Consider the following 20,307-nt stretch of genomic DNA (forward strand, 5'->3'; position numbering starts at 1 on the left):
ATCCCAATAACGCCTTGCGATTTCCTTTTAGATTCATAAACAAGTTTATGAACTTACTTTCTTAAAACACATGTAAAAACATTGTTTCCTAGGATGAAATCCTCACCTCATACCCATACATAATTACAATATCATATAAACGATTATGTCGATATCTTATCTACAAAGTTTAATGGTTAAGAAATAAACCTCGTATTTTATTTCTTAATACAATGTCTATCTAGAGTGTTCATGCTTCACAATTTGGTTTTCAATATGCACGAATTGAAAGAAACGCTAGGGAATGAAACAGTTCAAGTCAAATATCACTAACCTCAAGTGGAAGGATGATGTAGTCGTTGTAGCTTCTTGCTTCTTCACTTCTTCAAGTCTTCGCAATACTTATAATGTCTCATATCCTAATACTTTGAAGATAACCGATACGAAGTTGACTTTAGTACACAATCAAGCGACTTCTTAAATGAGTTTTGATTCACTAAAATATGACAACCAAACTTGACATACCAACGCTTGGTGGGTTCAACCGAGCTATGCTCTAACATTTTTTTTTATATATAAGAAGAGATGAATTATATTAAGAAGAAGAAGAATTCACAAGGAAATTTACCAGAAGTATATGAAAACTACCAAAACAGATACTACAACTCAAGAAAAAACAAACTCCCAAGTACACACAGTTTGTGAGAAGTTCATGTGAACTCTATTTCCTACAGCCGAAGCCCAAGTGAGCACTAGAGATTTTGCATTATCACAAAGCTCTGTATCAGTCTTGTAAGTCTTCAAATTTTCTGCAATTTCTTTCCCTCCAGATTATACAAATTATTGCGGCAGGAATAAGACCCCAATCAACTTTTCCTGATTGTGTTAGATGATTGTTTGGCCGAATATGTGCTAAAGCTAATATTGTATCTCAAAAAATCCATGCCCAATTATTTTCAGGTGTGAAATCATACCACAATTTCCTAGCAATCTTACAATGCACTTAAAGGTGATCTTGAGACTTTGGACTATCCCAACATAACACACATGAACTGTAAACATCCATACCTTTACGCTGCAGCATATCAAGTGTATTGAGCTTGCCATGGACAACACACCAAACCAAGAAATTTATCTTTGGTGGGACTCCTGGTTACCAAATAAAAGATCACGGAAAGCCATCCACTCCATCTGTAACAGTCATGTATTCATATAAATATTTGACCGGAAATGTACCCGTAGAAGTTAACATCCACCTTCTCGTGTCTGGTAAAGAGTCAAGTGTTGGAGGGTTCGTGCCAATGATTGATAGAAGAGATGCAAGCTGATTAGTTTCTAAATTGAAAAGAACACGTCTGAAATCGAACTGCCATGAACCATCTTCAATTACATATTGTGCAATACTCTCCGTCGAGAGTCTATCTAACTTACTTAACAAAAGTAAACTCATCTGATAACATTGAGTTACCTATCCATTTGTCATGCCAAAAGGAGACATGCGCACCTGAATGTATGGAGATGGTTACATTAGCCATGATTAGTGTACCCATTATCCATAACAGTTCTCAGCAGGATACCCCGTGCGCAGATGCAACTTTCTTTAGTGTCAAGATTGAGTGTTGTGGTCCATGATTTTCTTCAATAATTCTATGCCATAACTGTGTCCTTTCAACACTCCACCTCCAGTACCATTTGGCAAACAGAGCTTGGTTCATCTTCTTGAGATTTAGAATTCCCCAACCTCCTCTAGTCTTTGTTGCACACACTAAACTCCATTTCACAAGGTGGGAAGTTTTAACATTGTCTTAAAACCTTCAAATTTAGATGCATGAACAACAAAACATGTAAAATTGTTCACCTTGTTGTAGTAGTTAGAACCATCAAGGTTTAAAAGGTTATTATGCATCTAAATTGGCCCTCAAATTCTCAATAATTCAAGAGAGATTTAAAAGGTTCTTCCGATAGTAAAGTGTGCAACATAAAAACCAATACACCTAAAAAACAATAATATTAAAAAGGGGTGGGATCCAATGACATGGTTATGACATAACCATGGTATGGTTTGGCTATTTTTCTACAAAACCCAAGCGACAACGAGTTTGAAGTTAGTTTTTCGATGACATGTTCCACTTCTATAGCTAAACATTCCTGCCAAAAAATGAGAGTATTCCGATATATAAAACTTCATCATCCACAAATTTTAATTTCAATCGTTTATCTTCAACGGTTGATATTCAAAATGGTAGATGGTAGTTTTATACGCCTCGGAATGCTCTCACTTACGGTAGGAATGTAGAGCTACATAAGAGGAACATGTCACCAAAAATTTAGCTTCAAATACATTGTCGCTTGGGTTTTGTAGAAAAAATGACAAAACCATGTCATGATTATGTCAATATAACCATATCGTTAAATCCAAAATATGCATAAAAGCATGATATTAAGAATGTGCATAAAAATAATGACATAATAATCCTAAAAAACAATATATATGGAGATGAGTGACTATCGGATATATCTATTTTATTATTTGGACGACATTTGATATTTTGATACTAATATGTCTATTAGGAAAGTATTAAGAAAAACTAATTTAGTTTAACATTTGATTATAAACTGGAGTAGATGGAAAATGCACTGATTAAGTTTTTCCCGAAGGAAAATACATTTTTGTCTCAAAGCAGAAACCAGACGGGCCTCAAACATGGTGTGTCCGTGGGAGAATTTACACTTATACTCCAGTTTGTCTAATCCTTAAATTCCGAAATAATTATTGGGTTTAAAACTCGAAAACAAATTCATAATTATTTTTGGAATTTATACAAAGCAACCTCCTCTTCTAGAATCTGTCCTTTTTGTCGACCTTCAGTTTTCCTCAGAGCGACTATTCGTGCCGTTTAACTGCAAAACCCCACTCCAAATCTCTTCTTGCGTCCTAGAAGAGGAGAGTTCAGATCATTCATTCCTGCACGCCCCTACCGCATCTCAATCTACCATCATTTCCACTCCGTCCAAGTATTCTCCTCATCTAAATCTGAGGTAAGTTCTTAAACCCTAACCCTTTCTTTACTTCAAATAGGGAGTTCTTAAACCCTAAATTGAACACAATGTTTGCTCAGATTTCATCCTTTTTCATGTATTTTTGGGTGTTAATTTCAATGGGTTCAGATTTTTATATTGTTAAGTAATTTTGTTGTGAATTGTGTGACTAATTTTGAGCAATTTGCAGGTATCAAACATACATTCAGTTTCTGGAGCGTTAGAGAAAGCTACTCTGAGCACCAAAAATCTACATCAATGGCTTCAGAATCAACTGAAGCCACCATGAAACCCTACAAACTTGTGCAATCTTTAAGCGGACATAAACGTGCTATCTCCAGTGTAAAGTTCTCACAAGATGGGAAACTATTAGGAAGTTCATCTGCAGACAAGACTATTCGTCTTTGGTCCACAACAGATTTTTCACTCATCAGAGAGTTTGAGGGACATGAGCAAGGGATATCTGATTTTGCATTCTCTTCGGATTCTCATTATATTTGTACTGGTTCAGATGATAAAACTGTGAGGATATGGGATGTTCAAACTGGTTCACTTTTGAAGACTTTACATGGACATACGAATTATGTTTTCTGTGTGAATTTTAATCCTCAGTCTAATATGATTGTTTCTGGTTCGTTTGATGAGACAGTTAGGGTTTGGGATGTAAAAACCGGAAAGTGTTTAAAAGTACTTCCTGCACATTCTGATCCTGTTACAGCGGTCAACTTTAATCGAGATGGGTCTTTGATTGTGTCTAGCAGTTATGATGGGTTGTGTAGGATATGGGATGCATCAACAGGTCACTGTATGAAGACTCTTATTGATGATGAGAATCCACCCGTTTCCTATGTGAAGTTCTCTCCTAATGGGAAGTTCGTTCTCGCTGGAACTCTGGATAATACACTGGTGAGTCCTGAAATTCTTTGGTGGTTTATGAATTGAATTATCTCTATTTAGTATGCTAATTTGCATGTTGAGCTGTTTGGTCTTTTATTGAGTTATTAGCCTGGCGCTGATTAGATTAGATCTTTAGGATGAGAAGAACATAGATACCTTGAAAATGCTTTTGGCTTAAAAATCTAGGATTTCGGTCAAAAGGGTGATGCGAGTAAGTCCTTCGGTTTCTAATACATGGCTGTGTCTTTGTGCCTATGTTCATCTGTGTGGTTTTGTTCATTCCCTTTTTTTTTTGCCGTGTCAATTGTAACACAATTTGTTACCTAAAGAATGAATTTTCAGACAAAATGAAGTATGCAGATGAATAGTTGTGGCATTGTGCCTATGTTTTTCTTTCATTTCCTTCCTTCGTCGTGTCAATATATGGGAATGTCCAGCAAAATTTGACACCTAAAGTATGAATTTACAGACAAAATGGAGTATGTGGGTGAATACTTGAGCTTAACTATGACCAGAGTATGTCTTATCTAGATGGTTCATGGGCATGTTATGCATCATACTCTTAAAAAGAGATTTCACATTCAGATCATAGCGAAACACCACATAAAAGGCAATAGCACTGTTGCTCATAGCAGTAGAATCTTAGTACCAACAGAAACGGATCAACTTTAATGCCAAACTTTGACTTTTCCCATTAGCTATTGCTAAATCTGCTAAGATGTGATTTATGATGTTCCATTAGAATCGCGAACAAAGAATTGAGACTGAATGTCGTTCCATCAGGATCAAGATTTTAGGCGAAAAAAGAATTAGACTCTCTCTTTGTTTTCAGCTGTGTTACAACGATACGCCTAAAAAAAAAATCAGCCGTATCGATACGTATTTACACGGATACGCATACTAATACTCCCAATACTTCAAGATACAACTCAGTTAGAAAACTTTGACTAAATCTTAGAAAATTTAGATATTTTACTAGATTCTATGAGAAGTTTTAACTATAGTGACAAAATATTAGTTCCGAATCTGTCCACTGATCTTGCTCTAGACTTTCTTCTTTCTTATCCAGACTTTTTCTCTCTTCAGTGAGGTTAATCATACAGATAATATTTTGATCATGCAAACACATGTATGTATTTTGTTAAGTTTCTATCTTATATATAATATATTTATGTTAAACTACTGATCAATATTGAGTATGCCGTATCGCCGTATTTTAGTTTTTCAAGTTGGTGTATCATAGTAGCGTATTGGTATCTTGTATCCCATACCGTATCCGTATCGTTGCAACACAGGTTTTCAGTATTGATTCATGTCTCGCTTGATCAATGCCAACAGCTATTTTGAAAAGTGAGTTTGATTTAGTTTGGACTCGATGCAAAAGACTTGCCAGATGTTAACTAGTTACACTCTATCGGGAAATCTATGCACATCGGTCATCTCATCTTATATAACTTCGTTATCTGTCAAAATGAAAAGTGTTGTTATGTACTTGGCTTCCCTTTGATGTTTCTTTCTTCTTCTCTGTGCACATGTTTTTGGCGCCAGCATTGATCTTTGTGAATGACTAGATGCATCCATTTCGTTTGTTCTTTTTCCCAGTTTATACATGACATACAATAATATTATGGTTACTGACTTTTAAAGTATTAATTTGGCCATTCATGATGTACTTTTCTGTAGAGGCTATGGAACTTTTCAACTGGGAAATTTCTGAAAACATACACCGGTCATGTGAATTCAAAATATTGCATATCTTCTGCATTTTCTATAACAAACGGGAAGTACATCGTCAGCGGCTCGGAGGATAACTGTATCTACTTGTGGGACCTTCAAACCAAACAAATAGTTCAAAAACTGGAAGGTCACTTGGACACTGTTATCTCAGTTAGTTGTCACCCAACTGAAAACATGATTGCATCTGGTGCACTTGGGAATGACGGTACAGTGAAGATCTGGGCTCAGGAGAAAGACTAATTGCCTGTTAGCATCTTGTTGCATATGTGAGATAGTCATTGCTGAATTAGAGATTTTGCTGGTAGCATGTTGAACAAGGGATTTAGTGCTTTCCTTCTCAGCTGTTACCATGTAGTCGTTTCACTGTTCATTATGGTGATAATTGTTTTAAAAAAATATCATAGGTATGTTTGAGTTTCATGGTGATTAGTTATGTTGTCATCAAGGCGTATCGTCAATACTGTAAGTCTGCAACAATGAAATGGCAATCTATTCTTTGTCTCTGTTGTTGTTGTAAGATAATGGTGGAAATGCCTTTAAAACGTGTTCAGATCCTTCTGGATAAACAATGAAACTTATAGTTCAGTTCATGCGCGTGTTCTTGTTTTCCCTCCAGGAAACTGGATGCAGTCCCTTGTGCCACTCTGGAAACTTTTCTATGATTACTCCGTTTCTTTCCCCTCCAAGGAAAAGAGACGGTTCATTTAAATTCCTCAGGCACTCTTTTTGACACAGAAAATTCTCCTAACATTGGTGTTATAACACAGTTCAAGAGAGGTGAAAATGTCAGAGATAAAAACATATCAAAACATGTTCTTCAAGCTCCTTTTCTTCTTATCTAGTGGCTTCTGGCTTCTACCATTTTTAAACGTAAAGAGACGACAAAATAATGAGTATAAAACGAAGATGAAAATTTCATACAGAATGATAACATCAGGCACGAGAACTAATACCTGAAATGAAATCATGCATAAGTTTAATTTGGAACATTTTCTAACTACCAACTTCCTACGTAAAAAGTTGCCCGAGCAATTAACATTTGCTGAGTTCATCCAAAAATAGAGATTACAGTGGTGCTTGGGCAAAACAAGTTTAGAGAAAGCTAAGCAAAATACTAATACTAAACATCCTCATTGTTGTAGCAGCAGCCAGGACAGAACAAGAGGCCGAACAGTATCTGCACCAAAAACAAACTGAGTTAATACTCCTTGAGTTCACAATGTTGTGCGAGTGTGTGAGAGAAAGGAGATAGACAGAGTCACACCTTTTATCTTATCCTCCTAATTGTCTTTGCTGACTTCGAGATTCTTTAGTTGGGAACCCAATCCGTCCTCGTTGTCCTCCTCACCCTCATCCTCGTTAGACCCCTGATCATCATCTTCTCCTTCAGGATCATTCTCATCCAAGGGACCAAGCAAGTCAAGGGATTTCTTAAATATGTCCTTCAGTTCATCAATGCCTTCATCCGATATGTAGTTGCCGTTGATGGTCAGCAATTTAAATTCAGGCTTATTAACTACTGCCTGAGCCAAAACTCTTGCCCCAGCCCTTCTCATGGCATTTGTGCTCAGATCGACTTCCTTCAACTGCTTGTGACCGTTTTCCAGTGCCCTGGCAATCAGAATTGTGCCTTCGTCCTTTAGTTCGTTCTCTGACAAGTTTAATTTAGTAAGCGACTCTTTTGCTGCTATGCAAGCAGCTAAGGCGGGAGCAGCTTCTAAAGTGATCTCGTTTCCAGCCATATCCAAGACTTCAAGGGACGGAGCGTTCTCCTTGAGCGCATCCACAAGAGCTATAGCTCCTTCGTTTTCCAGATTTAAGTAACTCAAGTAAATCTCAGTAAGGCCAGCATGAGAAGAAAGAGCTTTACTGAGAGCGACGCCAGCTTCCACACCAAACATGTTGTCCCTAAGATCAATCTTTTTCAGATTGGAACACTTCCCTAATGCCTCTACGAGGGCAATACCTCCTTCCTCACCTACCCTAGTAGAAGAACATCGAAAATCCACCAATGCTGGAGATCCTTCTACAACCTTAGCAATATAAACAGCCCCCTCATCTCCTGTCATATTGTTATGGAAATGAAGGATCTTGAGCTTCTCTGTAGAAGGAATTAGCTCAGATACTGCCTGTGCAGCTTCCTCAGAGATGCCATCGTTCATCAAATAAAGCTCTTCCAAATTACTCTGGGATTTCAAAAGCGCATCAAAGGCCCTAACACCCTTCTCCCCCAAGGCATTGTCTGAGAGGTTCAGAGTTCTCAATATACAGCCTTCCAGTGCCTTTGAGAATATATTCATTACTTCAATGGCTTCATCTTCTGGCCTTCCTGCAATAAAATCTGATAGGTCAACTTCTGTTAACTGTCCCTTAATAGATGCTAAGATGGGTTCTGCAATACGAGCGGCCTCAAGTCCAAAACTTCTATTGCTGAAGCATATCTTAGTATATGAGTTGCCGGGCTTTGACAATGGCTTTAACAGATCCTCGGCCTCCTCAGCATCAATAAAAGCACGGCGACCTCGAGATATGTCAAAAAACGTTTCGCGGGGAGCAGGAACACCCTCAGGTACATGAGCTTCTATACCATTTTGGGTTCTGGAACCTCTTTTAAGAACTTCCAGCATGAGCTTGCTGGCTTCCTTGGCATAGAGTTGAACTGCTGAGCTTCCATCACCATCAGGCTCCCTCTCGTAATGCTCATTTGCAGAAGCAAAAGCCGAGTCTTCTATGTGCTTAGAATTCTCCACAGCCTCCTCTTGGTTTAACAGACCATATTTCTTAGAGAAAACAGACGGTGTTGACAAATTCTTGGTCATGCGTTCCACCAGCGTCAACCTTGTACTCTGGCTAGGTGGCCACAATTTAATGGAAAAGGAGCGATGCTGAACGTTCTGGGTCTCAGTCTCCATGGTGCCTGCAATGATATGAGCATTAACTTACAGTACTGATTGACAGAACCAAAAACGTAACTGAGCAATAAACTAATCATACTCCATCTGATACCAAACTGCAGGTAACCTAAAAGATGCAACAAAGGCTTTTACAGTTTGCTAATTACTATATGCATTCAGCACATTGCAAAAACCTAAAGGGCGTAAGACTTCTTATACACACATCCAAACATCCACATGTTTCCACCTAAAACATTATCCATACAACATATCTAAAAGTAACAATTAACTATAACGAGTGAATTAGAAAACTAAATATAACAAACCAAATATGACAATGAAGTTGAACGAGAGCTTAAATCAATGTTTTCACATCAAACACTCACATGTCATTCACATTCAAAAAAACATCATTTGGGTATTTCCTCAAACATCTAAACAACAAATATTAGCCCCAAAAACCCTATACATTATCAATAGAAACCATAACCTTCAACTATCCAATTCTAATTGTCTGCAATGTAAAATAGAGGGATCCATTAAAACATACAGATTCCAAACCTAGAAATCATAGATCTAACAAAAAACTGAGAATACAAGTAAAACCCTAGAAGTTAAGAGATAATATCGCCAACAAAATCCAAAAAATAACGCGATAAAGAAAATGAAAAAGAGACTGAGAGAAAGATGAGTACCCGTTTGTTTGTGATTTTTGTAAATTTAGAAGAAATCTAATGAAACTTCTCTTTGAAAGAGATTGTGGAGGGAGGGAGAACAGGGAAAGTGACAAACCCAAAAACTTGGAGCCAAAATTTATTTAGGTTTTGAGTCTCCACATTTTCTGATTGTAGTTATCGAGATATGTAATCTTAGTCGTCGATTTTGCGTCCTTGTGACGCTGATATACGGTACAGAAGAATTGGACTGTTGACTACGAGTCTGCGCCCAAAGGGAAGTAGGCCTGACCTGAGTGCTAAAATGGGCCTCAATACGAGTTTGGCTAAATAAAGAACCGTTTTCTTGTGAACCCTGTATTAGAGCATATGTAAAATTTGCGGGGCATACTGAATAAAGACAAAATAGGGATGTAAATATCAAAATCAATAATCCCTTAACCAAATATTTTTAGTAATGGCAAATATGTCCTTTTAGGATTAGTATTAACTAATGATTAGTTATAATAATCCTGATTAGTGATTAGTGATTAAGTTAATTTAATTATATATGTTCGAGTAGATGAAAATTTTTGAGGAAGAAAAAAAAAGTTAAGGTTTTTTTTTGGAGGGAAAAGGGGAAAGTGAGAAAAAAACTTGTATTTTGATTCAATGGATGAGGAGGGTCAATCTTCACCAAAAAAAACATAGGAAAATACACATCAATTACAACAATGATCCGGAATTGGCATATTTCTTAGATTATGAGAATGATTTTACACAAACCCAAATTCAAACTTGAACTTGAATTCAAACTCAAACTCAAACTCAAAGTGATGATTTTTATGAGCCAAATCCAGATGATGAATACATATATGAGGAACTCAATGCTTCTAATATACATGTACACTTCCATCTTAAACAATCTAGCTTAAAATCATCAAAAATTTGTGTTTTTCACTAAGGTTCGACGAGTCTGGATGAACAGTTCGACTAGCTGAAAGTGTTATGATTAGGAGCTGAACCTACTTTGAAGACCATAGTTCGGCTAGTTTAAAATTGTTATAATAAGTTGAACCATACACTGGAACTTCTGGAAGAAAATTTCTTAAAGGTTCGGCTCATATTGTGAAATTCGTAAGAGCCGAACCTTTTGGCAAGTAACAAAGAGGTCAATGAGAATGATTGTCCGTTACAAGCAAAGGATAGTAAAGAGGATATCAAGGGGAAAAATAAGATGTATCCTTCACAAACCAAGATAAATGAGAAAAGGACCGTACATGAAATTGGTAGGATGAGATGACCCAAAAGAGATAAGTGCGGTAACTATTTGAGGCCTATCAATTTTATATACGATAACTACTTGGAAGATCTATCGCCGATAATTCATGAGCATATTGTAGCAATGGACGTAAAAGGTGATAAAAATTGTGGATATTACGTCACGGCGGAACAACTTGGTCTTTTTAAGGAAGGGAACAATCCGATGCCCCATGAAAATGAAGTCAACTATATTAGGCAACGATTGTTACAAACCCTATGCCGGAACAAAGAATTCTACAAGACAATGATGAGAGCAGGTCCAAGAGGAGATGCAGGGGTGGTAGCGGAGTACATTGAATTCGAACATCGTTTACATGGGGATTTAATAATCACCCAAGAACATTGGATGTCAATGCCCATTTGTGGGTTTTTAATAGCGGAGACATTCGATTGCGTCATACATTGTTTCACATGGGCGGGTAGTAGTTTTACTTATGCACCTCCAACAAAACCTTGCCATGATGGTGTAAAGGATAGAAGATTTGTTATTGGATTTGCTCAAAATTATCATTTTATCGGCGTCAAACTTAAACCCGGTTGCCCGTTACCAACCTTGATGAGTGAAGCCTTTTGGTATAGATTTGAAAATAATTATTCGACGGATTGGTATGCAAATTATGAAACGGAAACGGATATTTGGAAAGCTTTGAATGCGTCGATCCCAAGTGGAGAAGTAATTATGTTTTCAAGTGATGAGGATGAAGATGATGAGAAATAGGTTAGTGAAGAGGTGATCCATCTAGGATCTCCATAAAATGACACTATGGTAGTGTTGTTTGCTTTTTGTGATCTATTCAATCTATTTTGGACTTTGGTTTTATGGTAAACTAAGAATTGCACTTGATTTTACCTTATAGACTCTCTATATTTGAATGATTTAATTTTATGCTATGAAAGGTATTTTAATTGTTCTTTAATTTATCGAAAGATTTTTTAAGGTTCGTTCGACAAGTCTGTAACCAAAGTATATACACTGCACATGGTGTGGTTCGAAAAAGCCAACACAAGACGAACCAAATGTAAAGCCAGGTTCGGCTTGTATTGTAATTTATATACAAGCCGAACCTGGCAAAAATAAAAGTTTTTTGTCACGTACGACATGTAATAGATTTTATGTTTCAAGCCGAACCTGACAAATCCCAAAACCCTGAATTTCCAGTCAGGTTCGGCTTATTATCCTTAAATTCGTATTAAGCCGAACCATACCCTGTGTTAACAGTTCCGTCATTTCGAAAGTTTTTTATCATTCATAAGATAAAGGATTGCATTCTAAATTGCATTCCCATTACATAAGAACATGATAGCAATACATAAGAACATGGTAGCATTACAAAAAAAAAAACATCCATCTAGTATCCCAAACGGGTTATGATAGACTTTCTAAGAATGCGGTAGTGAGCTTCATATTTGAAATTCTTTCCTTTCCATCTTCGTCATTCCTCTAGCGGTCGCACTTTAATCTTGGAGGTTGTTTCACCCTTGAATCGATAGCGATTCACAACCCAAACTAAAGCTATAAAGTTGGTAACCTTTTATCTTAATAGATTCAATTCGGAAAAACAAGATGTCGAACCCCGGTTGTCAGGATTACCTGTTTCAATGGAGAATAATTCATGATTTTGAACAAAATAGTACATACTCATAAGACCCTTCACTCGCCTTTCTTCACCTTTGTTTGGATAGTATGCTACATAGTTTGTGCAAAGAGACAAATCTTCATCTAGAGTAAACTTAGGATTAGGGGGTGCCATATTTTTCAGAAGATGTGCTTTGTTATGTGAAACAATAGGTGGGTATATATAGAATTCAAGTTTTCAACGGCTATATTTTTGAGAGAAAAAAATAGTCGTTCCTTGATATTTGTGTAATTCTGTCAGGGTTCGGCTAGTACGACTTTTTGAATATAAGCCGAACCTTGATAAGAAACGGCTAAAATTTTCAAAAGTTTGAAAATTCTACAAAGTTCGGCTTGTATTGATAGTTATAAAACAAGTCGAACATGGAAACTTCAAGGTGTAATTTTGTTAGGTTCGGCTTGTAATGATAGCTATAAAACAAGCCGAACCTGACACTGAACATGTACTTAACACAATAAAAACTGAAAATTATCTATAACACAATTAATACATAAAAGTCAAATTCTCGATAACACGAAATAAACTAGCAAACACAACGAAAGTCGAGTTGTCGATAACAAATTTAACAAATCCAAGATAAAAGTATACTTAATCAAACATAGAAAACATAATAGTTCATTTACCACCGCCTCTTTTGCCGGTTCCATGACCACTTCCACGACTTCTTCTTCTGGCACCTCCATGTTCATCTTCCGGCGCGTCGTCATGACCGGTTGGGATGCTATTACTACCTCCACGTGTGCCTTCACCAGCTTCTCGATCCCTCTTATTCGTCGGCCTTTTAATGGGTACCTGGGGTCCTCGTCCTTTGGTTATAATAGCATCCAACTCGTTAATGAAATTATGGTGTTCATCAATCGTCAACGGTTGTTTGCAACTAGCTTTTTTCTTCATTTTCTTCACCTATCCTTAACCGCCGCAACCTAATTTCATTTGTCAACAACTTCTAATTATGAGTAACTTATATAATATCTTATTTATTTTATAACAAATTCAAGAGTAAAGATTAATGCAATTATTACCATTGTCTTGAAAGCCTTCGATAGTTCTTCATAACTGGGATTTTTGGAGATGATGGTGGCCTTTTGCTTCTCTTTTGCCTCCTTATTGATAATAAAGGGATGAGAAATTTGGTTGTACCAATCCATGTAGCCCATATCAGCTTCACGAGTATCATCAGGCACGGGTGCTATCAAATTCATATTTAATATGTTGGCATCTAAATTCTTCCAATGCTCATTTCTCGGCTCGGGATCATACTTTTGAGTCCATGAAGAAGTGGTGCTTTTAGTTCCAGTATAAATCTTTGGAATCAACGTGAATTTCTCGTCAAACAATGGGACCTTTTGGACGGCTCCTCCTTGACGTAGTACTCGTCGAGGATCAAAAATTACACAACCACCGGGATAAAACAAAGGTCCATAGTACATACCCACCGGGATGTATCCATCACGATCAAATTCATCACGTTCAATTTCCACCATCTTGGCATATGGATCAAAATTGACATCATTGAGCTCCAAAGAGTCTAACCCCTCTCTCAAGTTTGCCACCAACTGCTCTTTATTCATTGTCATCTCCTTCTCAAACTTATACCGTGCCGTTGTTGGAAGTGTATCAACCCAATCAACATCCTTTCAAGTGTTTTGCACAACTTCAAAGTCGAGAAATGGTCATATACCCACACCTACATCCAAAATTAAAATAAGAAAGTTCCCAAGAAATGATATGCAAAAATTTAATTCTGTAACATACAGTCTAAGGTTAGGCTTGTATTGTAATTTAAATATAAGACGAACCTAAATAACTTAAAGTTCAGCTTGAAATTTATTTCCCCAACAAGCCGAACCTAAATTTTTTGATCAGGTTAGGCTTATAATGGCTATCACATATATGCCGAACCATACAGTGAATAAATAGACAGTTGCTTTGTTGAAAAAAAGAAAGAATGGAATTTTGTCGAGAATTACCTGAACAAAGTGAAGTTCCCTCCAATGTTTGTACTTGTCAACCTAGATGCGGTCGTAATTTTGTCTAGAAGGTAAGCTAGAGTGGCGGTACCCCAAGCGTATTGGTTAATGGTTGCAAGATCCTTTAACAATATGAGATAATTGGCATTCACCTTGTTTCCAGATAGGTCTGGGAAGATATCTCTGCCAAGATTATAAAGCAAATAGGCGGTTGCGGTTTGCTTCACTTTGATCTCGTCCATTACCAACTCCCCATTCTTTACTTTCTCGGCTATATTCTCAAATTCCTTTTTCAAATTAGTAAGCTTCACCTTCTTGAGCCTATTATTTGTCCCACCTTCAAAGTGAACACAATTTACATCTTTAATGGAACGAAAAAACTTGAGTTCGGTCTTATAATTATCCCAACCAAGACATTCCCTGTACAAATTATATAGCTCCTCCAAACTCATATCATAATAGTCAACATCCACACTTCTACCCCTCACTTTAAGCCATGTAATCTTGTTCGCGTCATCAGGAGTGATTGTCATCTCCCCAAAGGGTAAATGAAACGCATAAGTCTCTGGACAAAATATCTCGGATAAATCGGAGGATGTCACACTATTTTATTCCTTATGTCCATATTGAATGACAGGCCATAAATCAGAGGATTGGACGTAAGCAATTACCTCGAGAACCTATTTAGACAACTTCCATTCCGCTGCCCTCTGGTGTCTCAATACTCGTACTGCATCGTTGTGATCGGGAGTCTCATATATTCTCTTTGCCCAAGATTCGGCGTAACCGATCAACACCCTTCTTCCATCTTCCGGAAGTCCATGGGGCAAACCATCATCTCGAGCTTTATTACGTTATTCTCATCAGGAATGTGCAAACCTTTGACCCGCCGTTCAACAACATGCTTCTTTTTCGGTTGATGTTGAGGTTCTTCATTAACATGACCACATATCAACTTATTGTTCTTCTCTTCGTATCTCTAGAAGTGGTTCACGAATTACTAATGCTGGGGCTTTGTCAACTCCTCTGCCTTCAGCTCCCAATTTTTTGTTACCTCCTCCTCGAGGAACGAGTGTTTTAGAAGTAGAAGGTGTAACCTCCATCCTCCTCCTCTTTTTAGCTTCATTATTCCTAAAAAAAGTTTAAAACTTTCTATTACAATTCAAGTCTAGGAGTGTAATAGAAACCCAATCACACGGTTCGTCACACAGGAAGATGTTCGGCTGGTTAGGAAATAATCAATATATTAAATCTAGAAGAACAGGGTTCGGCTAACCCGATAAATTTAATACAAGCCGAACCTACATCTAATCTATGTTCATTTCGAACTAGACGAACAGGGTTCGGCTCATATTTAAAACTATCGAATTAGCCGAACCTTGTTTGTACTCATACGAAAGACTAGCTTCGGCATATATTTTTTATTCTATTACAAGCCGAACTGTTCATCCACACGTTCAGGCTGCAATTTTTGAGGACAGTTCGACACAAATTGCAACTAAATTATGCGTCGAACCTTACTCTGCAACCATCAAAAACCCTATTTTTTAATTAATTTTTTGATTTTGCCATATTCAATCGATTAAAAACCGCAAATAAAAGATTGGGTTTGTAGAACTTACTTTCTTATCCTCATTTGAGGAGTTGGTGCTTCGATTGATTGATTTGGTGGTTGAATTTCAGCTCTTTCAGTGGGTTCTTCTTCTTCTTCTTGAATGGGTTGTTCTTGTTCAATTGAAGGATTTGAAGACGATTTAGAACGCCTCCCAGTTTCCTTTTTCTTTGTTCGAACTATTATATAGTCTAGTTTAATCATCAATCAAATTTTGGTGAATCTGCGATTAATCACGACGATGAAAAAAAAATTCGTGAGGGAGATGAAGGTTCGACTAGAGGAGAAGATGAAGAGATGATATAGAAACTGATTTTTGATTTTCTTAAAACTGATTTTAGGTTTTTATATTAGGGGTGAGGGCAGATTAGTAATTAAAACTGTTAGAGGATATATAAGTTATTGAACTACCCAAGAGTTACCACTTATAAGGGAACCCTAGATGGTATCATTGATTTGTATGCCCTAAAAGATTTATGTATGCCCTAAAACATGGTTCTTTCTCGGACACCACCCTGGACCATTATGTGATAAGAATATCTATCTATATAGTTATAATGGGTGTCCTAAAAAGTGGAAATGACTAACCTACCCTAATCCTAATTTAATTTATAACTAACCTTTTTTTTTGAAGCAATAACTAACCTAATAACCACAAAAATATAACTAACCTAATAATAACCAGAAAAATATATAACAAAATCATTAACAAAACAAAATAAAAAACAATATCAAAATTATTACAAACCCATCAAATTTAATTTCTCAATAACCCATAATATTTAGAGGGCTCATGTTCTTTTCTTCTTCCCTCTTCCTTGTCATCTTCGATTCAAAGAAATTTCCACAAACCCATTACTTGTGATTCGTTTTTGGTTGAAAAATAAGTAGTAATTATCAAAATGAGTTGGAAATGGAAGTTGTGGAGAGAAGTTCATCTATGAATTATGTGAAAACTTTGTCAAACTAGCCGAACTCAACTTTAACGGAGGTTTTTTAACAAAAAAAAGTTTCGTTACGTCGCAAAAAAAAAATCTCAGTCGAACTTTTAATCCGGTTACGTCGCAAAAAAAAAAAAATCCCAGTCGAACTTTTAGTTCGGTTTTGTCGTAATGTTTTTCTCCTAACCGAACTTTTCTATGAAAACCTATATATTGAGGTCGGTTACATCGCAAAGAAAAATTCTCATCCGAACTTTTATTTCGGTTACGATGCAAAAAAAAAAAAATGGCAGTCAAACTTTTAGTTCGGTTACGTTGCAATTTTTTTCTCCTAACCAAATTTTTCTCTGAAAACCTATATATTGAGTACGGTTACGTCGCAATTTTTTTCTCCTAACCGAACTTTTCTCTGAAAGAAAAAACTCCATTAAAGCTTAGTTCAGCTATTTGTGTTTTCAGAAACATTAGGCGAACTACACTTGCAGATGAGTTCGGCTACCTATTCTTCAGATGTCGTAGTTGAACTTTTCTAAGCAAACCGAAATCAATTTATAAATTATTCATTTTTAGGAATTTTTTGGCCAATTCAAACACCATTAACTAAATTTGAAGTATATGTGAGTACCCAAAACATCATACTCTTGTTGTGGCTCTTAAAGAAAAAAATCTTACTTATTTTTCCCAAAACCCTCATCTTCATCTTCTTCTTCTCCCTCTCAATAATTCTTCTTTTGGAAAAAAAATAAACTTATTAATTTAATCTCACTAATCATTACACTAACTTAATTAGAAAAGGTAATTTTGGTACTAAAGTAAATATATAGATAAAGTTGTTTCACTTTGCTTCCAAATGAACTACTAAAATAAAATCATGGCCCCCATACAAAATGGAGTGATGCCCAAAAAAACAGTTCTAAATAAACCCCTCGTCAGAGTGTATGCACAAAATCGGACTCCTCTTCCAGCGAACACCATGATCAGAAGGTTAATGGCCTATGATCAGGTAATGTACGAAGAAACAACTAAATATATAAATTTATTTTAAAAAATAATACTACCACCGTCCCACTATTAATTGACCTACTTTATAACTCCTCTGTCTCACTATTAATTGACCTACTTTATAATTAAATTTAGTTATAAAGTGGGTCAATTAATAGTGAGACGAATAGAATAACAATTAAAGAAAAATATTCAAACTATCATTGCTAAGAAAGTTCTGCAAAGAAACATATAAGGTCAGTTTTAATAATGGACCAGCATGCCTTGTAAAATTCCACTATCAAGATTTTTAGTCCTGAAGATTTATGCACTCAAACATTTTGATGACTCATTGAGTTTCAACTTCTTCTAAAGGTCTTTTAAGCCTTGTTTCTGTTTCTTCATCCAGCTGATTCAATCTCATATTCTCAAAGCTAGGGATCTGGTTATTAGTATGTATGAAAAAAATTTCATCATAGCCATTCATCTCAAAAAAAAAATTCTTTGAGTTAGCCTATTGGTGGAAGTATTTTGTTTTCAAGTCTCCTTTTCCGTATTCTTATATTGTTGTTACTTGTAACTATATATTTTACTTTTGTTATAGACATTGCTTTAATTTCACTTCATCATCTATTCTTTCGACCAACTTCTTCATTAGAATAAACTATAACAGATAATTTATCCAGTATCTTATCTCTAAGTTCACTTATTTTTAAATTAAATCTTTACCAAGAACTTCTACTTTAATTAAGAGTAATTTATTCTCTTCAGCTAAATCATTTAGTTGCACATTATTTTCTCTGGTCTCTTGTCCAAAACTATTAGTTTTTGTTTCCATCTCTAAACCTCGTACACAGAAGAATAATAGGCTTTAGGAGTTTTGCCAACTTTTTTTCAGCACCTGACATATAATATGTGCTTTCAATTATCTTATCTGGATTCATCATACATATAATATGTTTTTTCAATTATTTTATCTAGAGAGCTATGAGAGGAAGATACAACAACATATGCAACTTCTGGACTTCCATAACTACGTGACATGTTAATAAAATCATTATTAGGTTCTTCCATAACCATGTTTTGATTCATTGTCCCAATAGGTTGGCTTGCACAAAACACAAATTGTTATATCTTATCATGTTTTCCTACTTTCACACCAATTGAGATGATGAGGTTATCGATTACACCATAATTTTTTTCGTATTAACCTATACAGACACACCTTGTATAATTCTAGCAGAACAATAAATGCCAAAGAATTATATCAACAAGATGTAACTTAGTATATAGTCTAAGTTCGTGAGCAAACTAACTATAGGATCATACCAAATGGCTATAAAAATAATTATAATGTGGAAAGTAAAGTGATAACACGATACACAAGATTTTGTTAACGAGGTTAACTTCCTAAGAGAAACTCCCCGGGACCTAATCCAGTTTGAATGCTCTCATAATTAAGTCGCTATACAAGTTGACTGTCGTAACTTTGTATAATTGAGACCTAGTAAAGTACCATTAGTTACTTAGTTCTTACAGTATCCATGTGCCTACAAAAAATCTGGTATTCACATGTGCATCCAAGACCGAGTCTACTATATTCAACCTTTTCACCTTATGTGAAGATTTATGCTCTCAACTCCTTTGGATCGTAACTCGAAATAGCAAAAAACTAAATTTATTTCAGTAACCAACTCACTTATCAATCTCCCAAATAAATCTTTAAATCAGAGATAAAATATAGTAAAAGATCTTTTGTTTAATCAATATAAACTCATTTGGTCAAAGATCAAACCAAGATAACTATTATCGAAATAATTTATCTCAGTGAACAAACTCTATCCAAACAATTCTATAATAAGAGGAAACTAGAAATTTTTTTCGATCTTTACGACAAGTCTTAAGTCTATCCCAATAATTGTTTGGTTCCATGAGAATCAAGTATGCAAGAAGAACCACAAAGATTAGAAACCAGAAAAAGAAAAAATTTCAAGTCTTCAATCTTCAAAGTAGTCGTTGCATAAAACAACTTGATTCCTACCATTGATCAACACACATAAAATGATGTATGTTAACGTTGACTGATCAGTATTTCTATCTACAGATTTTCAATCACTAGATCAGTAATGGTCAATCCCCAAACAAACTTGATTGGCTTTAAAAGATAACTATACCGTTAGTTTTTAGTCAAATCAATTAATCGTAAAACTTAATCTCCCACCAAAGAAGTACTACTAGAAGCTTATTGATCTCAAAGAAGACTTTAAACGAAAGCAACACAAGATGTTTCACCAAATTTTTACTCATATATTTTAACAAGTTGGCTTCCCGCAAAACCACTTAAGATATTTGTAAAAGATTATTTTGTAAGAATACAAGCTCCACTATTTATAGTGTTATGACCAAGGCTTGAGTAGAAGACAAGGTATTACCAAATCCGAGAATCCTTAAAATATGCAATGAAGATGTATTTACAAATTAAATAAATACCAACTGTATTCCAACCCATAAATCGAAATCACTCATAGTTGACAACTAATATTAGCTAGCACATATCCATGTTCTTTACTAATATAATTGAAAAGACGAGGTTACCCAAATACACCACAATCTTTTAAATATCAACCTATAAGTTTGATATATT

At 35.8% G+C, this 20,307-nt stretch overlaps 2 protein-coding genes across 2 annotated transcripts; one reads left to right on the forward strand and one right to left on the reverse strand.

Moving 5' to 3' along the window:
- The first annotated feature begins 2,683 nt into the window (after positions 1-2,683).
- LOC113288452 (COMPASS-like H3K4 histone methylase component WDR5A) lies at positions 2,684-6,242 on the forward strand. The gene is made up of 3 exons (XM_026537490.1): positions 2,684-3,018; positions 3,209-3,924; positions 5,599-6,242. Exons 2-3 carry the CDS (start codon positions 3,277-3,279, stop codon positions 5,890-5,892), a joined length of 942 nt encoding a protein of 313 aa, XP_026393275.1. The 5' UTR covers positions 2,684-3,018; positions 3,209-3,276; the 3' UTR covers positions 5,893-6,242.
- Positions 6,243-6,513: 271 nt separating this feature from the next.
- Positions 6,514-9,398, reverse strand: LOC113288453 (RAN GTPase-activating protein 2-like). The gene is made up of 3 exons (XM_026537491.1): positions 9,242-9,398; positions 6,917-8,569; positions 6,514-6,829 (listed from the first exon to the last, which is right to left on the reverse strand). Exon 2 carries the CDS (start codon positions 8,562-8,564, stop codon positions 6,933-6,935), a length of 1,632 nt encoding a protein of 543 aa, XP_026393276.1. The 5' UTR covers positions 8,565-8,569; positions 9,242-9,398; the 3' UTR covers positions 6,514-6,829; positions 6,917-6,932.
- Positions 9,399-20,307: the final 10,909 nt, after the last annotated feature.

This window comes from Papaver somniferum, chromosome 6, assembly GCF_003573695.1.
Source record: "Papaver somniferum cultivar HN1 chromosome 6, ASM357369v1, whole genome shotgun sequence".
NCBI classification, from domain to species: Eukaryota; Viridiplantae; Streptophyta; class Magnoliopsida; order Ranunculales; family Papaveraceae; genus Papaver; species Papaver somniferum.